The sequence below is a fragment of the Copadichromis virginalis genome, linkage group LG3, assembly GCF_057382275.1.
Source record: "Copadichromis virginalis isolate Kocher_CV1m ecotype Utaka linkage group LG3, C_Virginalis_male_GT1.1, whole genome shotgun sequence".
NCBI classification, from domain to species: Eukaryota; Metazoa; Chordata; class Actinopteri; order Cichliformes; family Cichlidae; genus Copadichromis; species Copadichromis virginalis.
The window spans coordinates 29,753,809-29,781,285 of record NC_140620.1 but is presented as its reverse complement, the minus strand read 5'-3'; the positions used below and the strand labels follow the sequence as shown (position 1 = coordinate 29,781,285).

Here is a 27,477-nt window from a genome sequence, read left to right as displayed (position 1 = left end):
CTGCTTGCGGTATGAGTCGATCTTTCTCTTACCACCATTCTGGTCTACTGAGTCCTGCGTTTGGGTCCACACCCAACCTCCCACAGAGCCAATCATGACAGTTGGCTCCTTTTGGAGCATTTTAATATAATAATATGGATGCATAGTTAATTTTAAGTTTAATTTTCAAAAAATGTAAGTGCCCACCTTTTTAAAATGTAACCTGGAACTATAGATATAGTATTTAATGACTGCCTAACAGATTTGTTTTTATTTTACAACAAGAAAAACATGAAACATGAGCAGGATTATCAGTTAAAACATATCAACCCCACATTTGAAGTAGATATTTATCCTTTATGTTAAACTGATTGTGACTGGAGGTGTTACTGTACAAACCTAAGAGTATGTCATTTATTTGCACATTTTAGTCAGGAAATATGGAGGAGTTGCTTCTTATTTCAGCAATTCCGACTATTCATGTGAGTGCAGAATAATCAAACTTCTGGTTTGACCCCCCCTCTGTGCCGCCTTTGTTCAAGCCAGACCAGTTGGAGCGTTAAGAGAGTTCACATTCTTCCATTAATGCCCAGGTGAAATTCCAGCTCTCAGTCAGCCCCTCTGCGCGTGTGCGAAGGAGAAAACCCCTCGGAAATCAAACATCTCTGCTGCTGTCTGGCAGCTTTGAGGAGGAAACTCTGCCACGTTGCCAGTTCCTCTCCACAGAGCTCGATCTGTTTACCACCGAAACCAACACAATACAGAGAAAATCACCAGCAGTACAAACAGGCTTGATTTCTAGGCTGTGTTTGAGTCGGTGCTTTTTTATTTATATCTGTGTGTGTGTGTGTGTGTGTGTGTGTCAGTCTGCATGTGGCCTGATCCGTGTGATTTCACAGCGCTACTTTTTGCGTTTGTGAAGTAAAATTGTATCTGTCACTTAATTTTTGACTAATCATCTATGAAACTAATCAATAGTCAGCACTGAATTGGTTTGTGTATTTTAATGCACTTCAGTTGTGTGCGTGTGAGTGAGTGAGTGTGTGTTTAAGTGTTAATCTAACCAGTATAGTTAATATGTTGTTCTCATACTCTATTAGCCACTGTTGACAGCTGATGATTGATCTTCTCATCATTTCTCCCTCCAACACCCTGCGGTGACTGTGTGTGTGTGTTTGTGTTTGTGTGTGTGTGTGTGTGTGTGTGTGTGTGTGTGTGTGTGTGTGTGTGTGTGTGTGTGTGTGTGTGTGTGTGTAGAAGTGAGAGGTGTGCAAGTGTTTGTGTGTATTAAACCTGACTTTGTGTCTGGTGTGCCTTGAATGTGCTCCTGCAGTCTGCTGGTTAAACTCATAAAAGTAGCTTATTTTTTCAGTGTTGTGTTGAAACCATGAGGTGACAACTGCTAACAGCTAAGCTAAAACACTGGACTTTAACAGTGTTAAACTTTTAAATATCTGCTGAGGTCCTTTGGTCTTTACCTGCGATATTCTTTATTAATACAGGACGCAAACAAAAAAAGATGGAGAACAGTAAGAATGTGATGCTAAGTTTTCCAAAAAGAGATATATGTAGCAAATTATAAAACAAGAACTACTGAGAGAGAGAGATGAAAATGATCAAAATGAGGTGTAAAATAACCAAATCATGTGACCCAAAAATGTTAACACACCCTCAGTGACCGTTAAAAAAAGGCACAAAATAATGCACTTTAAAACAAACACTACTGCTATCACTTAATTAATTAATTAATTAATTAATTAATTAATCACTTAATCCCACAGCTATAAAAAAAAAAGAAGCCTCTGTCACACAGGCCTAGACACCTGACAGCAACCAGCACTAACTCGTGGTGAAAGAATATGATTCTTGGCCATTCATGCAGGTCTACAGACAACTCAGTGAGCTCCTGGTAACCACTGGTTGCTATGGTAAAAGTGTGTACTCTGCAACCGGTTGGTAAGTGGTTTCTGGCAGTGGTTGCCTGTTGCAAATATGAAACTGAGTGCAAAGTGATTACTGCAGCTGCCTGTAGCTTTTAATGGACAACAAAGAATTATCTGCAAACACTCTGTCAACTACTCGTCAAGCAGTAGTGAAACTACAAAAAGTGAAACTCAAACCAGAAACTGAGAATGTCGAGAAGCTGGTGTCTTCCATGCAAACTATGGGTAACTGTGGCAATCTGATAGCAACCAACGCATCACAAGGTTTTTGGTCCAGCACCCTCTTTACAGTTTCACCTGGCAACAACAAGCAGCCTCCAGCAACCACACACTAGCTGGTCGATGAATATTAGTGGTTGTCCGGAGGTTGCCAACTGGTCTCTTGGCCCGTGTGACTAAGACCAAAAGAGATCAAATGAAACAAAATAATCAAAATGTGAGACACAAAACTGGAACTTGATGTCGACACTGCTGGAGAAATTAAAAAAAAAAAAAAAAAAAAAGATGAAATAACATCGAACCAGGTCGCTTTATTGCTGTCTTTATTACTGCCCCTCTTCTTACCACACACTCAAGCCCTAAACTGTACAAAAAAGTACCCTTTACTTGTCCTTGTTGGGAGGCGCAGGGAAGAATTTAAATCCTACCAACTATCTGGAAAGGTCATAATGATTTGTTAAATTATGGCATTACAAGAAGCTTTTACTACAATGCTGATGGATTTTGGCTGTGCATCTACAGGATGACTCTATTTAAGAAATAGAGTCATCCTGATGATCTTCTGGGATTTTTCCACAGGACTAGGGTTTACACAGAATGGCCCAATAAAGAGAAAGTATCCAATGAGCAGCACTTCTCTGGGTGAAAATGCCTCATTGATGTCAGAGGAAAATGAGCTGACAGGAAGGCAACAATGACTCAAATACTTGTTGACACAAGGTATTCAGAAGAGTGTCTCTGAACGCACAACACCTCAAACCTTCAAGCAGATGACCTGCAGCAGAAGACCACACTGACCACACAGCTAAGAATTGAAGCTACAGTTTGCACAGGCTCACCAAAACTGGACACAAGAAGATAGAAAAATGTTGCCTGGTCTCACGAGTCTCGATTTCTGCAACAACATTCGGATGGTAGGGTCATCCTGCCTTATGTCAACATTTCAGACTGCTGATGGTGGCATAATAGAGTGGGGGATATTTTCCTTGCACACATAGGGCCACTAAACATCATTTAAACTCCACAGGCGACCTGAGTATTGTTGCTGACCATGTCCATCCCTTTATGACCACAGTGTAGCCATCTTCTGATGGATGCTTCCAGCAGGATAACAAATCATGTGACAAACCTGAAATCATCTCAAACTGGTTTTGTGAACATCCCAGTAAGTTCACTGTACTCAGATGGGCTCCACAGTCACCAGATGTCAGTCATGTAGAGCACAACTGGGATGGAGCGAAACAGGAGACTGATAGCATGAATGAGGGTGATGCTGTTATGTCAACATGGACCAAAATCTGTGAGGATTATTTCCAGCACCTTTATGAAGAATGTATATATGATGATTATATGAGATGATGTAGGATACAGGCAGGCTAGTGGAGACAGCTAGAAATAGCAGAAATGTGCACAAAGATGAGAAGCAGAAACACACATGAAACAAGGCATGACATACTTTCAAAATAAAACAGGAAACAGAGAATAAAGGTGTTGCTCTAAGTATTACAGCTCAGAGGAAAAATGTCCGGTATGATTTGGAGGTAAACTGTCCCTCTCAGTCTTGATCTGGGTTCAGTTTTGTTTTATGTAGTTTATATTTCCAGGTGTTTCACCTTTGAAATCCCCTGCAGCACTCCCTGAAAGAGGTAAGTGTGTGTGTGTATATTCCTCGTGTAATACGAATAAACAGGTGTTAGTGTGAGATCAGAGACTCTTTGTGATTCTCCTGCCGCACACTTGCTTTATGATTCCAGCCGATAAGACGGGCCACATTTTTTTACCTTAAAATCTTACCTGCCGCAGGTTTAACCTTCCAGCCCGCTTTGTTTTATGGAGCTCACCTTCACTGAGGCCTTGCATGGTCTTGGGAAAGCCTTGGCAGCCTAACACAGCCAATAACTCACCGCAGCTCTTCAACAACGCCGTTAGAACTCAATTATTTTCCACCTTTGTTGAGTCCCGAGCAGCACTCGAACAACCCTCTGCAGCTCAAGAGACACGTGAAACCGCCCAAGTTTTGCAACCACGTAAAAAACGCCTTTTACATTCGACAGCTTAAAAACCCCTTCAAAGCGGATCAATCGCCAAATCCAGACTGGGGGAAAATTAAAGCAGAAACGCCTTGCGCGATGGCTTTCAAGTTGGCAACTGGAAAAAGTTTTCGGGAGGCTAACGAAGCTGTTATCTATATGAGAAAAGTTAAGCTATACATTGAAATGCATATCTGAGGCGATCGCAATTTCAAAGAGTCACTGGCGCTTATCCAATCACACAGCAGTCAGCCTCCCCCCTCCCACCCCCTTCTGTCTTTTTCCATTTTATCTATACCTCTCACACGTTCCCTCGATCCCACTCCCCTCGTCTTCTACTACTTCTTCGTCTCTATTTCGGCTCCTTTTCTCTGAATTAGATCCATGTTTTCCTATCTCCCCCCCACCTCTCTCTCTCTCTTTATCTCTCTTAAAGAGTGTTGATCCCTTCCTCGCTCTAGAAACCTTGGCGACAAGCTCGAGAAAACACACACATAAGCACACGTGCACACACACACACGCATTTTAATTAATACATAGATTTAAATTGCGATGCCTGTGTGGTGAAGTGATATACACCCCCGCTAGTTAAAAGTCTTTTTTATTGCTTAATCAATGTTGAAATTAATATGATTTAACTCCCGACCTCTCGTCACACACACACACACACACACACGTACGCACACACATACACATGTCTGCTGGGTTATTAATTATAACACTAATTAACCTACAACTAATGATTTGGCCTCTATGTGTGTGAGTGTGTGTGTGTGAGATGAAGATATTGCGCTTGCATTAAAAGTGTGTGAGTGTGTGTGTCCATGTAAATATATGTTAATTTGATTCCCTGATATGATGGATTACAGCGGCTTACGATAACGACAGTGAAACTTCTCTTCAAAGCTCCGGGTTCGTTTCCGTAATTCCGTTTGGCACCCGGATCAATAAAGTTTTCCGAGTCAAATTTAAAACCAGAGCCCTCGTCCAAATGCTTTTCATTCTTCCTGTGCCATTTCCCAGTCTCCCCTGTTGAATCTTTATTTATTTATTTAATTAATTATTATTATAATTCTTTTTAGGAAATGAAATCTGCAGCACCTCCTGGGGGGGACCCGGAGAGTAACCCCCCTGCCTCGGAAACAAACCAGCTTTGGTTTTGATTTTATTCGACTGAAGGTGGTTTCCTTTCAGATTTTACTCTTTAATGTTCACTTCTTAACTGGTGAACGACCGGCTCTCCTACCGCTACACTCGGGCTAAGTGCTGTCCTCGAGGGCATTGCAGAAGGAGTTTAGAATTTTCCCATCAAATACTTTTTTTTTTTTACATTTCAAAGCTGATTAAATGTTTCCCAGCTGGGATTTGAACCAGCAACAATCCAGCTGTGAGCTCTGACAGAGTTACTTTCTACCTAAAATCACAGTCAGTCATTACCGGGAACTTTTTGCAGTGTTTACATGATGACCTTTAAAAACCAGAGAAATCACAGTGTTGGTGTTGTCTTTGCATTGGGTCATCTTTTAGTATTTCTGTCAAAACAGAGTAAAAATTGTGGCACCCGCTCACACAGGAAGTGAGTAGCAGTGGAAACCGCTGACAGTGAATGACATTCAGCGATGTTACGTCCCAGATTACATGATTTAAAAAAACAGGTATGGAGGAGGGAACCCAGTACACAAAATTATGATTTGGGTCAAAAGAACATCTTTAACCAGTCATGGACGAAATAACTGCTAACCCTCTGGATCCGGAGAATCAGTTCAATGTAACTCTGAAGCTGGGTGAGAATTAGTTCATGTGCTGATTCGTTGGTAGCTCAGTGAGGCTGCGAAGCAAACTGAGGACTACCGACCCAAACTAAGGCTTTAATTCAGCTGTTTAAGAAAACATAGGTGCTCCTCACGTCACATCACGCTCACCCTACAGATACTAGAGCTTCTAGATTTTAGATTTTTAGCTCCCTTGTTGGACTGCGGGACCACTTGACGTGAACGTTTACAAGTTTAATGGCGTTTATGGAAAATTCAGTTTTACGCACTTTCTATCCATCTGCCTTTTCCTTCCTGCTTTTCCTTCCTTTGCTCACTTGCTTCATCTCCTTGCATTGCATCCTCTGTCCTTCGCCTTAGGACGAGGACTATTGATTTTACACACCTTGTTTAAATTGCGTCAAATACACACTCACAGTCTCTCACTTTCTTTATTTATCCCTCTCCTGCTGACACACACACATACACGCACACACAGAGCGGTGCAGTGTGACAGCCAGGCTGACAATAGGTGGCTGTCACAGTGATTGATGGCACTGATTATAAGTTAATAATGAAATAAACATTAAAAAACACATTCAATAAAGCTCCCCATTAATGAACCTACCTACCTATCTATCTATCTATCTATCTATCTATCTATCTATCTATCTATCTATCTATCTATCTATCTATCTATCTATCTATCTATCTATCTATCTATCTATCTATCTATCTATCTATCTATCTATCTATCTATCTATCTATCTATCTATTTAAAGGAAAAGGTGTTCAGTGACACAGATGATATTTCAGTCGTGATGGTATTTTTTAGTGTTAATAATAATAAAAATATATGTTCTGATTGGCATCTGAGACTTTTTTCAAAGAGAAAAGACAGCATCATCTGTCATTTCACCAAATCTGTCAAAAACACATGTTTGCACTTAACTGATGAAGACCTGTAGCCTGTTGTAATTCTGACTGAGACAGACATAGAAAGTGTGGGGAGGCTGGGGTGGATGGATGGGTTAGGAAATAATTCTACTGTTACATGGAAGGTTTCTGTTTCTACCGACTGTGAGTGACTGATTTCAAAATAAAATTCAAAGAGGCGTTCAAATAAATGTTGCTGATGTCATAATTTAAAAAAAATTGAACTGATAAGATTAAAAGATAAAAGTTTGAGACTAAACATACTACTAACTCAGCTTAGATATTAAAATCTCTGCACCACTATGATGACATTAGCATGCAGATTATGCCAGCTAATGTCTCTTTACTAAAAGCTTTTTGCTAGCAGTTTTCTGTGGAAGGCACCTGGTGTGGTCTTCTGCTGCTGTAACTCATCTGCTTCAAGGTTTGCTGTGCATTCAGAAATGCTCTTCTGCATACTTTGGTTGTAACAAGTGATTATTCAAGTTAGTTTCCTTCCTATGAATTCAAAGCAGTCCGGTCAACATTCACAGTCACGTAAATCACCTTTTTCCCCCAGTCTGATGCTCAGTTTGAACTAGTTGCTGTCGTGTGGTTGGCTGATTAATACATCTACACTATTGGTGTGTAAAGCTATCACATATAGTTCAATTCTAAGAAGAATTTTATTTGGGTAAAGACTAAAAAAACAAAAAAAGGAAAACAAACTCTGCATTGCTTTGACGCACAATCATGTAAAAACATGACCCAGTAGGAGGGAGCTGACTTTCACATCAGCAGTTTCTAAATAAATAAATAAATAAATAAATAAATAAATAAAGTTGAAAAGTTTTGAGAGGAGAAAGGGGGGTAGAGAGGGAGAAGTGCGCATTTTGGTAAAAACAGAAAGCAGGACACAACGGTAACCGACGGCAAGCATCATCAATCAGAGTTTGAAGACATCGCTGTTGGCAAAGACGACAAGAACAGAGAGAGAGAGGGTAGCATCAGGATGAAGGGATGTGAATGCAAAAAGAAAATGAGTTAAATATAAAAACAGAGAAAGAGGTGATGATGGAGGATGCTTTTAACCTTTATCCATGAAAATGGTGGGGATAGAGAGAGAGTAGAGAGATTGTGTGAGTATGAAAGAGACATGGGGAGAGACAGAGGCAGCTGTGTTTTTGGCCTCTTTAACTGTTTTAAAAGAAGAATTAGGACAATGAGCAGTCACCTTGAGACCTGCCCTCTCTCTCCTAATCTCCCTTTTTATGTCTCTCTTTCCGCCTCTCGTACTTGCTGCTGTTTTTTCCCTTTCTTTTATCTCCCACTGCCCAGTCGGATCAAAAAGTGGCACAGTGAAATTCCTTTGCAGATATTCCTGAGATAGGTGGTGCTGGGAGCTTACGTAGCTTGTAGTCCTGTTTTTGATCCTTTTCCGCCACTGCTGGCTGTGTGGTGCACGCATAGGCCATCAAGAGGAGGGGGTTAGACATTGTTCCCCTACGTGACACAAAAGTTCTTCAACTCTGTCAAGTTGCATGCTAAGTCAACCTAAAAAAAGCATTTCCTCTTGTTTATTCTGAGCTGCCACTGGTATTAACTACCTGACCTTGAGCCAAGACAGCGCAGAGATCCCTGTCCCAGTTAACACCACTGCAACAGGCATCTGGATTGGCGCCATTTTCATTCATTTTCATCATTAATTCTTTAACAAAAGAAACATTAAGTTAAATTGATTGGGGCAGATGAGACAAAGACACACTGTGGAAGTGAGTGGGTGAAATAGAAACACTCAGTGTATCATGGGAAGCCCCTAGCAGCCTACACCTATTACACCGTAACTAAGGGAAGATTCAGGGTCACCTGATCCAGCCCTAAATATATGCTGTATCAGAAAGGAAAGTTTTAAGCCTAATCTTAAAAGCAGAGATAGTGTCTGTTTCCTGAATCCAAACTGCGAGCTGGTTCAACAGAAGAGGGGCCTGAAAATTGAAGGCTCTGCCTCCCAATCTACTTTTAAATACTCTAGGAACAACAAGTAAGAGTGCAGTCTGAAAGCAAAGGTCTCTGTTAGGTACTTTGAGGTCTTTGAGATATGACAAGGTTTCAGTTGACCCAACAACAATAATAATAAGTTGTACTTAATTGGGAGAAAAGTTAAGCAAACTTTGTCTGGAATAAGCAAACAAGTTAAAAGTTTGAGTCCGGTCACATCAACATTTTCAACTGTGTGTGTGCACTAAATCCTCATATAAAGTTAATCTTTGCCCAGCATTTGTTAAGAGGTTGTGTAACTTTATTAAATATATCTGGCATAGTAAAACTAGCAGTACTGTAGTCCTGTGGCATTGGTGAAGACTCCCCTTTAGACACACGCCTAACCCTGTTTGTGTTTTGGTTTAAAGCCTTGTTTTAATTTATCTTATGTTAAAATCACTACATCAAACTGCAAACATAACATTTCCTGTAACCGTTTCAAATTAAAAGCCCCATGCATTTCAGTGGAAAGAAGTGCACTAATGAGCTTTAGAGATAAGCTTTCATTCATGTTTATGCTAAGCTAGGCTAATCACTTCCTGGGAAAACAAAAAAACAAAAAATTGAATCAGTGTACATCCTGACATGCTTTTTTTTTTTCTTTTTTTTTAACATACTTGATATCTTTATACAATCCACCAATTTTAGACTGTGCTGCAGCTCTCTTGTGGAGTAGTTTATACCCCAGGGAAGGAAGTTATATAAAATTAAATGGTGCGACACAGCTAAAATGATAGCTTCCTCAGTTTAGGACTCTCTGACTGTCAGTTCCTTCAGAGGTCAGTGTGGTTAAAAAGGTTTAAAATCACTCAGCAGTGCAAACTGTCTCACAATCAAGTTCACAAAAGCTGGATTTTAAACAGAACTGCAGGTTTTGAGGGCGACTCTATTGTCCCAGAACTTTGAAATTAATTAATCAGCACTGGACATTTTACTTTTTGCGGGACTGGGTCCTTAATTTTCCTTTCTCCTAAGTCTCCTCTCTCTCTGTCTTTTCATCCCTCTGTCCTCCCTCTTTCTCTATCCTTGTCTCCATCCCTCATTCATTTCTCCCTGTCTCTCTCTCCTCCATCCTCCTCTAAACTCTGTTCTTTCTGGATGAGCAGGTTTTATGAGTGGAGTGATAAAGAGAAAGGGGGGGATGAAGGGCAGAGAGGGAAGGAGAGGTGGAGGACAGAGAGGGACGGAGGTAAAAAAAAGAGAGGGGGGGGAGAGAGAGCGAGAGAGAGAGAGAGAGAGAGAGGGAGATGGGGATAGAAAGAAGTAGAAACAGGAATGAGCTCAGTCTTTATTACACCAGACTGGATATTGCCCAACATTTTTTATGGCATAAAATGTCTGTCCCTTCCTGTCTCAAGGTTCATTCTGATTTGAAACTTTTAAACTCATTTGTAAAAAAAAAAAAAAAAAATCACAGTGGTACCTGAAACGATCTCAGCATTCAGTAATACTCAGATTTCAGTAATACATTAACTCCTTCTATTTTGATTTTATTTCTTTTTGATGAAAGCTATATTTTCAGGTACAACACAAAGATTTGTAGTTAATTCTATGAACTGACTTCATAGCATATATTGCAGATTACTGCATTCGCTCTGTGATATTTGTTGATGTTTTCTGGTTACGATCAGGCTTGGTTTGAGTTCAACATGATCCAACTTGATTTGGGACAGGACAAAAGTGTGGGTTGTAAAAAGCGTCCAACAGGAAGCCAAATATCAAAGATACTGAGTTTAGTAATGTCACTTTTAGGGCTGCTGATTGGACTTCAATTCATAGATTAGCCTTATTGTCCCAAGGAGTATGTGCTTTCACAGCCTTCATTCATTCCACAAAGAAACATCTGACAACAAGTAACAACACCTTCCCAGCAACCTTACATTATGACATTATGGCCCACACATTGAGTGAAGTCATTTCAACACCTGTCTCACAAGTGACTGGAGTAAGTGAATGTTTTCACTCGGAACAAATGAGGCAGCAGACACCTGCGGACCAGCAGCAGTGCAACCTGAACTGTGCAGTTCCGGCAGATGCGATCTTTTGTTTTGTTTTGTTTTGAAACATTTTTGGGGGGCTTTTTAGTCTTATGTTAAGGACAGTGGAGAGACGAGAGGAAAGCTGGGAGAAAGCTGAGGGGTAAGACACACAAAAAATGGCCCTGGGGCACATTCAAACCCTTATATCATTTAGGTCGATTGCTCAACCCAGTGAGCTAAACCGGCACCCCTAGCTGGGGCAGCCTAATGACTGTCTCAACTTCTAGGTTGTTTAGATCCAGCTCCTTTCTGAGCTCGAACTCCTGGTTCCAGATCCCGGATGAGCCCCCATTTGTCACGGTCCCCAGAAAATCCAAGAGATGCCTGGGAGTAATCATAAAAGTACCCAGGCTGATAAAGGAGAGAAGAAGATAAAGTTGTGAACATAATTAGAGAAGTGAGGTGGAGAAGATTTGGACATGTACAGAAGATTGTGATTGTGAATATTGTGAATATATTGACAAAGCATATTGAAGATGAAGCTGCCAGACAGGAGGAAAAGCGGAAGACCTCAAAAGAGGATCATGGAGAACATTCAGAGGGTTGGTGTAACAGAGGAGGATGGTAGAGATTGTGTGAGATGGAGGCAGAGGATTTACTATGGTGACCCCTAAAAAGAGCAGCAAAAAGAATAATAATAATTAATAATTAAACTTAAAAAACAAAACAAAAAACAAGCTGCTATTGTCAATTTAAAAAAGGAAATACAACAAAACCAGGAAGTTGGTCAAAACAAAAGGTCACATCACTCGTCACCCAAACACAAAGCAGCGTATACCAAGCACTTTAACCCTTGTGTGGTGTTCGTATTTTTGTTACTCAGCCAGTGTTCATGGGTCTGGTGGACCCGCTAGAGTTTTGGCTTTCCAAATTAACACTATCAAACAATTTTATGTTAAATTACTCAACAGATGTTTACTTCATCCCAATTACAAGACATATGAACAGCAAACATGGTTAATTTTTTCCCTTTACCTTTGTTAGATCACATTTATGAATTAATGTGCTTCTCGTTTTTCTTTTATATAAAATGTTATAAATAAATCAGTTATAATCAAGTGGAGTGAGTGGAAAGACACAACACATTTACACGTGAAAAAATAATTAATTGTTTAATTTTTCTTTTGAAAAAAACTGAACACGGGTCTCACAGACCCGAACACCATACAAGGGTTAAGCTCATTTTACATCGTACAGTCCACTTTGATCTTAAGTGGGCCAGACCAGTTAAACTCTCCTGTCATTGTAAGGAAGTTTAACTAAATATTTAATCTCAGAGATTCCTAAAAAAAAAGAGCAATTTCACCAAAATGTCTAATTTTTTCAACATGATAAAGAGATGCTGCTGTAGCAAAGAAAGAAATCTGCCAGCACGACTCCTTGAGCTTAAACTGTAATAAATAAAGTGTAAGAGTAGGAAAAGTACAAGTTCTGGTAGCTCATTAAACAGACTGTCCTGTAATTATATAACAGGAAGTTCTAATTCACAGAAAATTTGTTTTTTTTTCCCACTATGGAAAGTGACATTTCTATAGTAGATGATAAAAAAACGAACCTTAAGTAAGTGTAATATAAATGGCAATGGTAGCGCTGCTGATAGTTGCTGTTAGCCCCTGATAGCTGCTGTTAGTTGATTCCAACACTGTTACACTTTCTCAGTCGGAAAAGATAACCTATGAAAATACAATTAAATATCCAAAATGTATTCCCTCCTTCACCTGTTCCAAAGTCATCCTGTGGACCGAATTAGAATCTTTGCTGGGCTGCCTTAGATTTGACACCCCTGGCCTAGAACCTAATTACTCCTTTGCCTAACCACTGAGTTAAGTCAGCTGTAGGTTCATCGCAGTAGGCCTGTAGCACTGTAACATCAAATATAACATCACTTTACTTTGTCCTTTACCCCTGCTGTTACTACAGACAGCAGAGGGCGCTTGCTAGTGTGCACACAACCTTGAGAGGTCATGTTACAATAAAATATACGTCTAAATTTTCTGGGTTGTTTTAAGGGTAAGACTGATAACTTTGTACAATTTGCCTCTTTTATTCTAAATATACAGCTCCAGAATTGAGTGTTATTTCTCCTTTAATAATGCAGTTTCCTGAATCTACACAACTTATTATCTTAAATGATGCATTGCGTTATTTTGGGAGGTTAAAGAGCTTTATTCCAAGGAGCAACAAAGCCATGTAAGTGCCAAAAAGTGACAGGTGAATACTTACTTTTTGATAAATACACCCTTTCCTATGATGTTTGTCAGGGGGGAAGAAAAAAAAAAACAATTTAATGCATCAAGCTTATATTGAATGGTTTCACTATCGACGGATCTATTTTCCACCTCATGTGAGCGTAAAACAAGACAGGGATTTTTATTGAGTATTTGGGCCGTCCATTGAGTTTTAATTTAGCTGATGAATGTTGCTTGTGGAAACAAAGCATCGCCGTCGCTGCGCCCCGGCCCCGAGATGCTCACACTGCAGTTTGACACTTGGTAATTGTGTTGTTGAATTAGATTATTAAAGAACACAACTTGAGCCGCCGTCGTCAACATCATTGCTGGAGGTACAGCCGAGGATGATGGGAAAAACAAATACAGACACACTCACACACATACACACTCACGTGCCATCCCGTACTTACTGTAGATCATCACAAACTTGCCTGTATGCAAGCAATGTCATCTACTGCGCACACACACACACAAACACACACACACTGTAATGGCAGCTGGGGGCTGTTGTGTGTGAGATGGATGGTTTGACTTTAAGCTTGTATAAATAAAAGCTAAATAAATCCTGATGGCCTCAAGTGATGGCTCAGATATAGCAGCAGTGTGTGTGTGTGTGTGTGTGTGTGTGTGTGTCACAGAGACAAGAGTTTGCAAAGACACACACACACTCACACAGCCCGAGGCTCTTTCTCATTCATGTTTTTGTCCCAAAGTGAAATAAAAAAAGAAAATTATAAAAAGCCGGCAGACCAATGTCACCCAGCACTGGAGTCTAAAATATTCTCCCTTCATCTTTCTCTCATGTCCTCTTTTCTTTTCTTCATCCTTTTTCTTTTCATCTCCCTCACACACACAATCTTTGTTGACTTGTCCATCCACATGGCCACTTTGAATTTTGCTTCATTATTTGCATGGCGAGCAAACCTATGGAGCAGTTTGAATACAGATTGTCACTACACAAAGACGTGTGCTTTAAAATGCTCTTGAAACAAAGTTTAGATGCAACCTAGGTGTTTGTTATCTGTAAAGAAGACCCCAACAACTCTTCACTCTTTCAAAGGGAAAACCTTCCAACTTTTCCCACCTAGCGAGTTATCATTTTATTAAATGCTGAGGTAATAACAATGAAGTTCAGTTCAAGTCAGCTGATACAGACAACTCAATCAAAGCAGCCCGTTCTCACTCCCGAGGCATAATATAATGACGATTTGTCGAGTCCGGCTGCTTTCCTGAGGAACGTGAAAGGTGACCGTCCGCGTTCTTATGCTACACGCCGGGTTATGAATGAAATCCAGTAGAATGATGCTCCTGCAGTAATACACGTTCCAGCCATGTATTCCAGCCCTAACCCTAACCTTATCCCTAACCCTAACCAGCCCTTTAATGACGTTAGATAGTGTTTTCCAAAGCATTTTAAGTAAAGCGAACGTACGTGTGTAGATTCATTCCAAACGGTTCTCATGTTTCCTAATTTTTCCGATCTCGTAATCTAGGCACATGTTGGGTGCCCGGAAGCGTAATATATCGACGATTTGTCACCTAGCGTAAAATGTTATGCTTTGGGAGTGACAACGTATTGGTCAAGACAGGTCTCATGGTCCTGTGCTGAGGCCAGTACTGTGAAGCAGGATTTTATCTTATTTATGTCAAGGTATGAAATCACCACCAAACTACCAAAGAACTTTTGGGAAATATTATATGCACTTCTGAAGCATCACCTGGACCTCTGTGTCTATAAGAATCAAAATGTGATCATCAAACAGGACACCTACAGTGTAGTCACTGACATCATGCCAAATTTGCATGTAGACCAAGAGTATGTTTCAATTCTGTTTTTAGGGCCTGAACACTATAAGTACAAAGCTCCTTGTGTATCTGCTCTGTTTATTATTATTCAGGCAAATGCAGGGATAGCGCACTTTCCCCAGAGATGGACAGCCCCAAGAGCCGGCAGCTAGTCACATTTTTGAGGGTGAAATCAGGCTCAGAAATTTTGCACACACATCAGGTCTCGTGAAAATGTACGTATTTCATTGGACTTGTACATAAGTGCTGCTTACTGGAGCCTTCAATTTTCAGGCCCCTCTTCTGTTGAACCAGCTTCCAGTTTTGATTCGAGAGACAGACAGTATCTCGACTTTTAAGATTAGGCTTAAAACTTTCCTTTTCACAAACCATATAGTTAGAGCTGGATCAGGTGACTTTGAATCCTCTCTTAGTGACGGTGCAATAGGCGTAGGCTGCTGGGGGATTCCCATGATGTTGTTGAAGTGTTTTCTTCTTCAGTCACTGTTACGGCTGCTGTCACAGGCTGAGGTTCTGAAATGTAAATTTGAGTGTGCAGGTGCACCTCCAGGAGTGGTGGATCCCGAAGATGGTGGGCCCGGATTGGATGATGACCTGGAGGCGGAGTATATGACGGCGCGGTTGAGGATGGCAATCCATCCAACCTCAGTTTAACCCAACCTGCTGGGGCTGCAACATGCTCTGTGTTGTTTTGTGAATCCAGGGGGAAGTAGGGGTGGATCGCCTTTTCTGAGTCTGTTTCTGCTGAATGGTTCTTCCTGTTAAAAGTGAGCTTTTACATCCCACTGTCGCCAAAGTGCTCATAGTGGGTCATATGATTGTTGAGGTTTTCTCTGTTTTCTGTAAAGAGCATTCAAGAAACTGTGATTTCTTTCTGCCAACTATGATTTGGCATTATATCAATAAAATTTAATTGAATGGAATTAAATTATAGTGGTACCAATAAAGTTGGAAAAGGTAAGCGCCACTGCTGTATTTCACATACAGATATGAAATTTGGTACACATATTAAACATCCCAAGATGCACAAAACATCCTCTTGGAGTTATCCCCTAAAGCCAAGAGGAAGTCTGCCATTTTGAAATTATGATGTAATTTTGGCATCGTTGTTGAGATTTCCGGTTGTTGTACTTTTTCAAACTGCTCCTAGGGTTCTAAAGGGATCATTTTAATTTTGGGTCAGTAAGAACTACAGATGTGGGCCATGCTAAATTACCAAGCTTTTGAGTTTTTGTTGAAGGGTGTGTCTATGACACCATTGCGAATTTTGCTCATTCGCCTTAAAAGTTTAATTTGCTGTCATTCACACATACTTTATCCAGTCTGGACTAAACTTCTTGTGTGTGATAAGGGCCCACCCCTGAACACATCTGTGTGGAAATATTTAATGATAGTCAGAACACCACCTAGGTACAGAAGGAAATGTCATGTTTTAAACTTTGAGGTACAGATTTACCGTGGTTGAGAAGAATTAGTTAAAATTACATCAGGAAAATCTTAACGATCTTTACTTTATTTTGAAAACAAATTTCAATGCATCACCATAAAGCATGAAATGACTGTAACTCAAAGTCACATTCTTCAGTCTGGACCAAACATCACAGCATTGATAAGAGTTACGGTCCAAACTGTTCAAATGGCTCGATCAGCTTGAACCCAGTACACCCTCATTTGCACTCAGGTATGAGGGCCCTCTCATTGTTGCTTGCAGCTTTAATTATATTTATTCTTTTTCTCAAACTCTTAAACAACACTGAAGCTGCAGCTGAAAAAAAATTGTTCTTTAAACATTTATTTAATGGGATAATTAATAATAATAATAATAATAATAATAATAATAATAATAATAATAATAATAATAATAATAATAACAATAACAATAATAATAATAATAATAATAATAATAAGTAATTAGATTGATTATAATCATCACCCATCATTTAGTTAAAGTCTGTGGTACTTTGTTTATCAACAAAAACATTTTTATAATATCGTTAAATGTAAGGTAGCCAAACACGAACACAGATTCTTTTTGTAACCACAGCTGTCAAACTTTTCTGATGTCTTCTTTGGTTCAGTTAAAACCCAGCAAACTTCCCTCAAGCATACATCATTGTCAAGTGGCACCGTACGACCTGCTGCCTGCACGGGAGTTTCTCTTTTCACTGCTGCAACTCATGTGGTTAAACAGATGTTTCAAGGAACAGAGTCCTGGATGTAGGAACGCTGACTCTGCCTAATGAATCCTGACAAACTTTGGCGCAAAGATGCACCTGTTGGCTGCACTGTGTACTGTTTGTCACACTCAGAAAATATAAGACCACATTGTGTTTAAATGAAGATAATGACTGAGTGAAAAAGAAGCCTCTCATTAATAATGTTATAGTTTTTAGACTTTTAAGAAAGCACAATGATACAATAATGTCACAGCCACATAAGAGTGTAGTGTCATGCTGTGACTCAAATACTCCAATGAATATCACAGTATGAATATATTAGAATTTTGCAAATATATACATGAAACCAAGTTTTGCATTACTTACTTTCTAGCCTTAGGAAAAACAGCACTTGTTCACTTCAGATTGAATAAGGGATCCGGTAGGTTATGCTAAGAAGGTCTTCATTGTCACTTTGCAGCACAACAACATTCCCCAGTATGACAAAAAGATGTGTACGGTCTCCATGTAAAATATTTCCAATGTAATATATTTTAGATTTCATGCTTTGATGTGTAAATTATATTTTACTTTGTGCATTTACCTTATACTTCATGCACAGTCCTTAGGTCCTATATTTCCTTCCCTCCTTGTCCTGTACCTTTAATGTTGATAGTGTTGCAGAGATCTGGTGTTTCATAGTTTTTATCTTTCTCTTTGTCTTGTCTTAAATATCACACACCTTGTAAGTTTTTCCAGCTGCAAATCTATTACAATGACAATAACTTGAATTCTTGAAGTTCTTCTGAAGCCATAAAGCGACAAGCATATCACACACGCCTCCCCTCTGTAACTTTATCAGCAATCGCCAGCTGTTGGGCTGACAATGGGCAGTTGTGAAATGTTAACATGGTGGTGTTTTTTCTCGTTGGTGGAGAGCAGTGTGACATCATCCATGAAGGTGAATGTGAGTCTTTTCCTGCAGCTGCTGCCACTTTTTCTTTACCCCACAGTAAAAACTGCACCAACACAAAAAGATGACATACAGTTAGTCAGGACGACTGATTCAATACGCAGAAAGCAGTAAAAAAAAGCCTTTTGTCACTTACATCTTCCTCTGTGTCTCCTCAGGGGATGAAGAGCATTTTGCAGACAAGTTTTTCCACTTTTGTCACTCTCCTCTCTCTTGTCACCTCCTTCATTTTGCCCTTCTGTCACTCTCCCTCCCCTCCTCATCTCTTTCTCTCGTCTGTCTCGGACTTCGCTCCTATTCCTCTTTGCCTCGCTCTCAGCATCCCAAAGTCCAACTCCAAGTTCATATCGGTCATTATAACCCCACAGAGAGATATTCACCTCCACTAAGAGCTCATCTCTCTCTGTCTTTCTCTGAGTCCAGCTTCAGTCTGATCATTATTAGTCCTGAGAGACAAATTATTGCCCTCGTGTCCCTCTGACACTCTCCTTACCTCTCTATTCTTTTCATCTCTGTCTTGTTCCGTCTCACCTTTTTCATTTTCGGCTGCTGCTCCACCTTTCCTCCTTGACCTCTCTTGCTCTTTTTTCACCTTTATACTTGTACTTTCTCTCCTAAATTCTTTAATCTTCATAGAACTACTATAGAGGTCATAAAGTCATAGATTATGGCTTTTTTTAAAATCATGCTGCATATATATTTATAAAACCCCAACAAAAAGATGACACCCTTTGATCAAGCAGAGAGTGACATATAGACGCATGGTGAGTACAGAAACAGTGCATCATGGGAAGCCTAGACCTATTGCAGCATAACTAAGGGTCACCTGGTCTAGCCCTAACTGTAAACTTTATCAAAAGGATTAAATGCAGACTAACAAGGCCCTGGGAGATGGGAGTTACTGATTCTGCCATGACCAGGTGCTGATGGTTATCCTAGAGTCACACCAGAGAGAGGTTACAGCAACATACAAACCAAGCAGGAAGTCTTGGTGGTTGAAAGTCAACCTGTGCAGACAAGCACCGTAATGTGGTTCTTGTGTCAGATTTATTTCATTGAAGCAAGTGGTCCTGCTGGAATTGACCATCCTTTTGGAAGACCGGATGGGAGAGAGGTGATAAAATAGAACCACGTATAAGGAGCTCACAGGTGACTGTCTAAGCAGGGAATGGAAGCCCGATGCTAAGGTTTTGCCAACTTTGACCTTTCAACACCGACCTTGAGAGTCAACAGGACCCTCAAGCTTCTGGGGATTAGATGATGGCACAGCAAGAGAGCCATCAGGTGTTATTAGCGTTGCTGAAAAGTTAGAAAAAGTAAAATTTCACCTCTAAATTGTGTTTTCTTACCCCTCCCGATGCAAGTGCATAATCACGTAACAGCTGCTGTTTACCTCAGCTATCAATGCTGGGTGAGAAGTGTCAACCTTTATTTGCTCTGGAGGAGGCTGTAATACTTTGAGAAACGAAACGAGGATATATCCCAAACTTTTATGTTGGTAAGTGCAACTGTTTTGCCACTGTTAGCCTCTGTTAGCTGCTGTTAGTGAAACATTCTTTCAAGAGGATCAAACAATGTTGGACTCAGACACTTAGTGAATAAACTCTCATAAAAAGTGAGAATGTCACACTGTTTATCAGAGGGTAAATTAGAGTTTTTAGGACACTTAAGCCAAATATTACCCAATGATGTTAGCTTATAACCAGCTCTTGGTGTTGTTTAACTTACTCATTGTCATCTTTCCGCAGATCCACACATGGAACAGTCACATGTCTAATATGCTGACAATAAGTAATTGTGACAATATTGAGAATAAATGAGCATGTTTATGCACATTTTCATGTGTCAGAGCTCTGACTTCAGTTCAGGAGATGAGGCTTGAGGTGAGGAGGAGGACGATGACATTTTGCTTCCCCTTCTATTCTTTAGAGAAGGTGACTGTTTCTCTGATGATAAAACATAGGCGTGATCCTTCATAACTTGAGTCTGCAGTTGTGAATTAATATTTACCTCCATAGCACGTTGACGCCTACGAGTTTTCATCTCCTAGTACTACGTATGTGGCCGTTCTTTAATCACAAGTAAAACATGACTGAGCAGTGATGCTCGTCTCATCTAAGTTTATGATGCATCAGTTACACACTAATCAGTGCATATTTTTGAGTACAATAAATTTTTTCATTAAATAAACATAAAATGAGTGTGCCTTTAAAGATGTGATGTGCTTTATGCTTGAGTTTTTGTTGCCGTCCATGCAGCATTAAGACAATTTAAAACATCCCAAACAAAAGTAAAAATAAATGCACAGAAAAATGCCTTCCTACTTTAAGTGCAGTGAGGGATGGAAGACAGAAAACAGACTTCTTGTTTCTTAAATCTAGTGTCAAGTCAGAAATAAATCATCCAAAGTTCCTTTCTTTTTTGTACTAATTTCCCTCTTTTGTTTGTTTTGTCGGTGCGACATCTCGGTCCCGACTGAAATGATTTGTCTCATCAGAGTAAAAACAGAACATATCAGACTTTCTGTCAGTCTGTGCAAAGTAAATCTGGATTTTCAAACATTATTACAAATTTTAGCGAGCTCTTCTTTCTCCCCTTCAGTATCATCATCTTCTCTCACTCTGTGTGTTTCTCTCTCTTTTCAGTCTCCCTTTCATTCAGTCAGGGTTTCTCAGTGTAATGAGATTACACGGGATTATAAAGCTCCGTCTGTCTGTAATCCACACCACTCAATCCCATTTCACTGCTTAAACACACACACACACACGCGTGTGAGTCTCTTTGATGCTGCACAGTGATCTCTTTTCTTTTAGAGCTTTTGCTTTCTTAATCCCTGTCCTCTTCTTTTGTCACATAAATGATCACCATGGGTCATTTAGCTTCTGTTCTCTTCCCCAGCTTCCTTTCCTCATCCTCTTGTTTCCTTTTCTATCTCCATTTTTGGGTTTTCGATTGTTATCATTCTCCCGACAGCATCCTTCCTCTCTGTTAAACAGAAAGACTAAACCAGTTTGTTTCTTTCATGTCTCCTCTTCTTATTATATTTTAAATGTCTGTGTTTTCATCCTTTCTCCTCTTTCCTGCCTTCCTTCCCTCCTATGTCCCTTCCCTCTTTACTACCTTCTTTCCTTTCGTCATCAATGTCCTTCCTTTCATGCTTCCTTCCTTCCTTCTTTCCTTCTACTTCTGTTTTCTCAGAGCGTTCTTCCAGCCCTAAACCTAACCTTATCCCTAGCCCTGACCATAACCTTATTCCTGACATTAACCAGGACTTTAATGATGTTAAATAGCGTGTTTCTAAGCGATTTGAAGAATAAGAGCGAACATGTGTAGGTTCAGTCCAGACGGTTCTCATATTTCCTCTTTTTCCGAGGTCGTCATTTAGGAACGTGGTGGGTAGCCGAAAACGTAATATGGTGACGATTTGTCACCTAGCGTAAAATGTTACGCTTTGGGAGTGAGAACGGGTTGGTTTTCTTTGCCTTCCTTCCTTCCTTTCTCTCATTGTTGTTCCTTCTGCCCTTTTTTGTATTGTTACCTGCTGTTCCCTTCTTTTCATTTCCTTCCTTTGCTCTTTACTTCCAAACTGTGATTTCTTTTTTCTTCCTTCAGCCCTTCTTGTTGCTACCGATTTTGTTCCCTTCATTCCTTCCTTCCTTTTGTCCTTGTTTATACTTTTTTCCACATACTTCCTTTCTCCTTCCTTCCTTCTACACACCTCTTTCTTGTCCTTACTTTTTCTCCCTTCCACTATATATTTACCCTTCCATACTTTTCATTGCCCTTCTTTCCTTATGTTTATTGTTGTTCTTTCTGTCCTGTTTTATTATTTATCTTATTCTTCCTCCCTTCCCATCCTTACCAATCTGTCTTTGTTTTCCGTACTTTTTATCATCACCTATTTTGTTCTCTTTCTTTCTTCCTTTCTTACACTGTCTTGTTTCATTCTTTCCACATCTGTCCTTCCTTCCATTTACTTTGCTGTCACCTCTTATTCCTTCTTCTTTTCTTTTCTTTACACCTTTGTTCTTTTTTTTATCATCACTTCGCCTTTGCTCAGTTTGTTTCCCTTCTTTCCTTATTTTATTTGTTTATTTCACTGCTCTCCCTCTCTCTTCCCCCTCCATTCTTCCTTTCTTGTTCCTTCCTTCCTTCTTTTCTCTTCCTGTCATTCATTGCTTCCTTTTTGCCTCTTATTCCTCTTCACTTTGTTAATTGTCACGTATGTTGTTTCTTCCATCCTTCCTTGTCTTACTTTTTGTCTTTTTCCTTTTGTTTTCCTCTACTCATGTCCTCCTTCTCCTTCCTTATCACAGTTTTATTATTTCTTCCATCTCCCCTTCCTTCCATTTCTTTTATTTTTACCTGTCCACACCTTCACCTCATCATTTGATTTTGATCTTCCTTCCTTCTTTCCTTCCTTCCTATTGTTGTTCTTTTCATTCTTCTTTACGTTTACCTACATTATTCCCTAACTTTCTTCCTTTATTTCCTCCTTTCTTCAATCCTGCCTTAAATTTCCTTTTCCTTGTTTCCTTCATTAAATATATATTCCTTTCATTTTCCGTCTTTCCTTGTTGTTATTGTGACCTGCTATTCCTTCTTCCCTCCATCCTTCCATCCTTCCTTCATTCATTCCTTCGATATTGCCACCCATGCACACTTCTTCTTTATTTGTTTTTCCTTCCTTGTTATTTCCATTCTTTTAATCGTTACCTGTGTTGTTCCCTTCTTTCATTCCTTTTCCCTTTTCACCTGTTTTTCCTTCTTTCTCCCTCCTTTCTTCCTAAACCTCAGCTGTTCGCAGGTCATCCTGCACACGCACAAACACGCAGCATGTAATTAAAAAAAAAAAACTCGAAGAAGAAAAATAAAAAGTTCCCGTTAGAGACTCAAGCAACTCGTGAGAAAGTTCATGAAGCCGCAAAGCGAGAGATCTGACCGATACCCTCCACACATACACACACAAACACACATCAATGGGGGGCAATAAAGTCCTCCTCTCATTTCTACACCAATCATCTTCACAGTCCTACAAAGGACCGCGTCTGATTGGCCCAATGTTTAGTCAGTCACGCCTACAGGAGGCGGGGCTACGGCGAGGGCTGACCCGGACTCTGCTCCAGTCGCTTTTACGCACAGACCGGACAGTCCGCTTTCCACGCACGGATACCCGGAGCGAGAGCTCCTTCTGGATAGAACGAGAGGCGAGTGGAAGCTGAGGCGAGGAAATCAAAAATAGAAACGGAAAAAGTGAGCGGAAGCCCAACAGCAGAGACGCACAAGTGTTGTTTTTCCCTCTCCCAGCTGGACAGAGCGAGAGGACGAAAGAAAGTGCGTGTGAGAGTGTGAAAGCCTCAGTGCGTGCGCGCGTCTTCACCGCTGACCTTCCGTCATGTCGCTCCCCGGCTCCCCTCCGCTCCTCTCGCCGGGCTCGGGCGCCCCAACTCCGGTCGCGCTCTACCGCTCTGCCCCGGATGCGCTCCACACATCCGTCGCCTCCACCGGCACCTCCAGCCCGGCGCACACCAACTCCCACTCCCACTCCCTGTCCCCGTCTCCACGGCTCACCAGCAGCATGCTCAGCGCTTTCCTGCCTGGACCGGGAGGCGCACTGGCCGGCTTGGGGAACGGCGGCTCCACCGCCCCTCTGGGTCCCCTGAGCGGGTTGGGCTCGCTGAGCACAGCCGGCCTGACTCCGGGCTCCCCCAGCCTGGCGCAGACTTCGTCCGGCTCGGGTCTGTGCAGCGAGTGCAAACTGGTGGAGGTGCACGGCGTGAAGGTGGCCAGCTTCAGCGTGGACGGCCAGGAGCTGATATGCCTGCCGCAGGTGTTCGACCTCTTCCTGAAGCACCTGGTGGGCGGGCTGCACACCGTCTACACCAAGCTGAAGAGGCTGGACATCACGCCCGTGGTGTGCACCGTGGAGCAGGTGCGCGTCCTGCGGGGACTCGGCGCCATCCAACCCGGCGTGAACCGCTGCAAGCTCATCTCCAGGAAGGACTTCGAGACGCTGTACCAGGACTGCACCAGCGCCAGGTCGGTCCGCACTTTACGCACTTTTTCATATTTCAAGAAAAAAAAAACAAAAAACAAAAAGAGTTTGTCTAATTTTCAAACTTCTTCCAGCGTGATTGAATCGCGACATTTAGAGAACTCTGAGTCAGTTTAGCGGCGGTTTCATCCCCCTTTTAGGACTACAGCCTTGGATTGGCTCTGCGTCCGCACGTTTAAACTTGTGTACAAAGTGGTCCTGCAATATGTTTTTTAATGAAATGATTAAATTTACTGTGACAAGCATGTTTTTGGTAAAACACCGAGCTGTGGGAATCCTGATCTTTTGATATGAAGTTTTTCTGCAAAATCCTCCCGAAACTTTCCTGAAATAAATCATCCAGAGTCTTTCTCTTAATTTTATCCCACTCTTGTTTCTCTTTCTGTTCACAGCTCATTCATATTTCTATTTAGACTCCTGCTTCCTTTGCATTTCTCTCTCTCTCTCTCTCTCTCTCTCTGTGTGCTTCTAGGGTGCATTTTTATGACACTCTGCAAACATTTGTTGGAGGCTCGGGACTGTTTTTGATTAATGGTTATCTTCCACACTTCCTGTTCTGTTATCAGCACTGTTCCTTATTTTACTTTGGATGATGCTTTTACTGTATCGACTTTGGAAGGTGTGTGTGTGTGTGTGTGTGATGCTAAATGAGCACACAGACAGACACATGTTTCATTAGTTTGGTGTTTTTTTACAGGAACAAAAAGCTTATGGCAAACAAATGCAAAGTAAACAACCCGCTGCTTTGTCCTGTTTACACATAATCCATTACCTTATATCTCACCAGCAGATCTGTGTGTGTGCGTGTGTGTGTGCGCATGTGTGTGTGTGTCAGTGAAAGGGAAAGAGCTTTTCTGTGTCTTTATGTGGTGTATGAAAGGTAATATGTGTGTGAGAGGCTTTCACGGGAATCGAGTGGATGTGTGTTGCAGAAATGCAGCATTGATGTGCGTTTGTGTGTAAATAGGCTTTTCACTGTGTGTGTGTGAATACTTGCTGTACACCTGCCACCTCACCTGTCTGAGCCCACAGCTTCTATTTAGCTGGCTTCAAGTTCAAACTCGAAAGTGTTTGTTTTTTTTCTCCAGTGGGTTAAATTTTGATGTGAATCCACAGAACGAAGCAAAAATAGTTCACAACACACATTTCAAATGATTTCAAAATAACTAAAGAGAAGTTAGAAGCTGCAATGAACTCTTTGGACTTGCTGTTGCTTCATTGCATTCACATTTTTAAAAAATTATTGTCACTAATATAGAAAAGATTAAATCAAGTTTTGTTCAGACAATCAAACCAAAGAAGTTAAAATATTTCTCCAGTTTAGCGCTGAGTAGAAGAGGCCTCACAGTTTTTAGAAATGTCTTTTATTTGCTCAGTTCTGTTGTTTTTAACTGTGTCGAGCCTCATTTACAGAACATATTGGAAGACGTTTAAATCAAAGTGTTTTTGGTTTTACACGATTTGTGTTTAGTTCTTCTTTTAGGCACCTCAAACTGAATTGAAGTGAATTCGTTTTGGACAGAAAAAAATGTAACTGCCACAATTTTTAAAAAACTTTTTGCAGCATCTCCTGTGAAATTTCCGATTTTCCGCACCCTCTTTAAACTCTGACGTTTACTGTTTTCCACAAAGATGACTTTAAGACTTTCTCCCCGCTTCTTTTTTCCCTCTTCATATAGATTTAAAGTATTTCGGTTTTAAATTTAAACTTTAAAGATGTCGGGGAAATTTGACATAAAGGTTAAAAAAAATTGGTAATTGGTCATGTGAGAAGGACAGATGCGTTCTGAGTTCAGAAAAGCAGGTTTAAATGAGTTCATCACTCAGACTTGGCCTTTTTACCAAAATGGTCACAGAAGTTTTTCTTTTATTATTATTATTTTTAGCTGTATTTTGCTCTGATGGTCGTCTTGGAAAGAGTCAAGTGATCCAGTACCAAAGTTTAGAAAGATCACCTTCAGTCAGTCTGCGTTCTCAGTTTAAGTAAAGTGAAATTCATTCATTACTTAGAAAAACACTGACGATTTAAAATATTTAAAACCAGCCTTGAGTTCTGGCCAAACTCGTGCCGCGATTGTCGAGTTTATTTGATCACCTCTGCCGAGGAGCTCGTGCTAATTGCTCGGTTCGCCCGTCTGTTAGCGGGAATCTTCAAACCATCTGCAACTCGTTGTGGATGGAACAGGTGGTGCTTGGCCTTTCTTAGAAATTAATATTTTCTTTTACCGCTGCGAGGCGTTTCACGTCAAATCTTCACAAATACAAATCAAATTACATCCCGAGATAATCTGACAACTCGGTTCGTGCCAAGAATTACCAGCCTGGGTGGGAGGCGCTCGTCCTCGGACTGCTCTTGTTCTTAATTTTACACTGATGGGCTCGTATGCATTGGGCTGTCTCATGCCATGTTTTTGTTGCTGACTCTGGTTGCATAATTTATTAAAGTTCACTGTCCCTGTGCAGGAAAAAAAACACTTGGCAGCCGATTTCTGCGCTTTGTGCCAAAATTTGCACTTCTGCTTATGATCATTACTCTGATGTTAATGTTTTCAATGTCAATCTCTTATAGACATCCATAAATCTGCTTAGAAATCAGACATAATGGCACACCTCACAAAACCTGGAACCTACCTGAGAATCATCTATAGGTTTACGTCACTATCAGTGTGATCCACTGCGAGCTGCCTGTACAAGCAGACGGGAGCTGCTACGTCTAGCTTTAATGAGACCAAACAGGCAGGCACACTGGACCCCATCAGCAGCTTCTCTGATGGCTGCGTTATTCTGGGGGAGGAATTTTGCTGGCCCACCTTTGCTCTGACCTTTATTGTGTGATAAAGCTCTTCTCCTCTGATGGGAGCGATCCGTTCTGGGGTGACACTGCCTCCCTATCCGTGGGGCACCAGAGATGACTGAAAGGTTTAATTATGATGGAATTTAAATCCACTTTTAACAACCTAAACCAAGTGCTTCACAGCGCTCTCCACGCTCATGATTGAAATGCTAAGTGTGGGAATCTTATTTGGGATAATGGTGCTCGATTCCCTCAGGTAGACTTCCACAGACTTGGATAATCAGTGCTGAGGAGGGGTGGAGGTGTTCTGGTGGCTGAGGATTTGAGGTGGATATTTACCACTAATACTGGAAAATGTTGGGGTAACGTTTGTGATAATCTCTGGGCTGCATCTCTGTCAGTGAGTTAGTTGCTGGGGTGGCGGTAGCTCAGGAGATCAAGCAGGTTATCTAATAGTCAAAAAGTTGGTGGTTTGATCCCTGGCTGCTCCAGTCTGCATCCAACATAGCCTCAAGCAAGACAGCAAACCCTGAGTTCCTTTCTGCT

General features: G+C 40.8%; 1 protein-coding gene across 1 annotated transcript in view; it reads left to right on the top strand.

The window, feature by feature from the left end:
• Positions 1-23,238: 23,238 nt before the first annotated feature.
• The window catches only part of dachb (dachshund b), a 117,142-nt gene continuing 112,903 nt past the window's right edge, over positions 23,239-27,477 (top strand). The window contains exon 1 of the mRNA XM_085450606.1: positions 23,239-24,121. Coding sequence (XP_085306732.1) covers positions 23,478-24,121 — 644 coding nt within the window. The 5' untranslated portion in view covers positions 23,239-23,477. The remainder of the gene's footprint in view (positions 24,122-27,477) is intronic.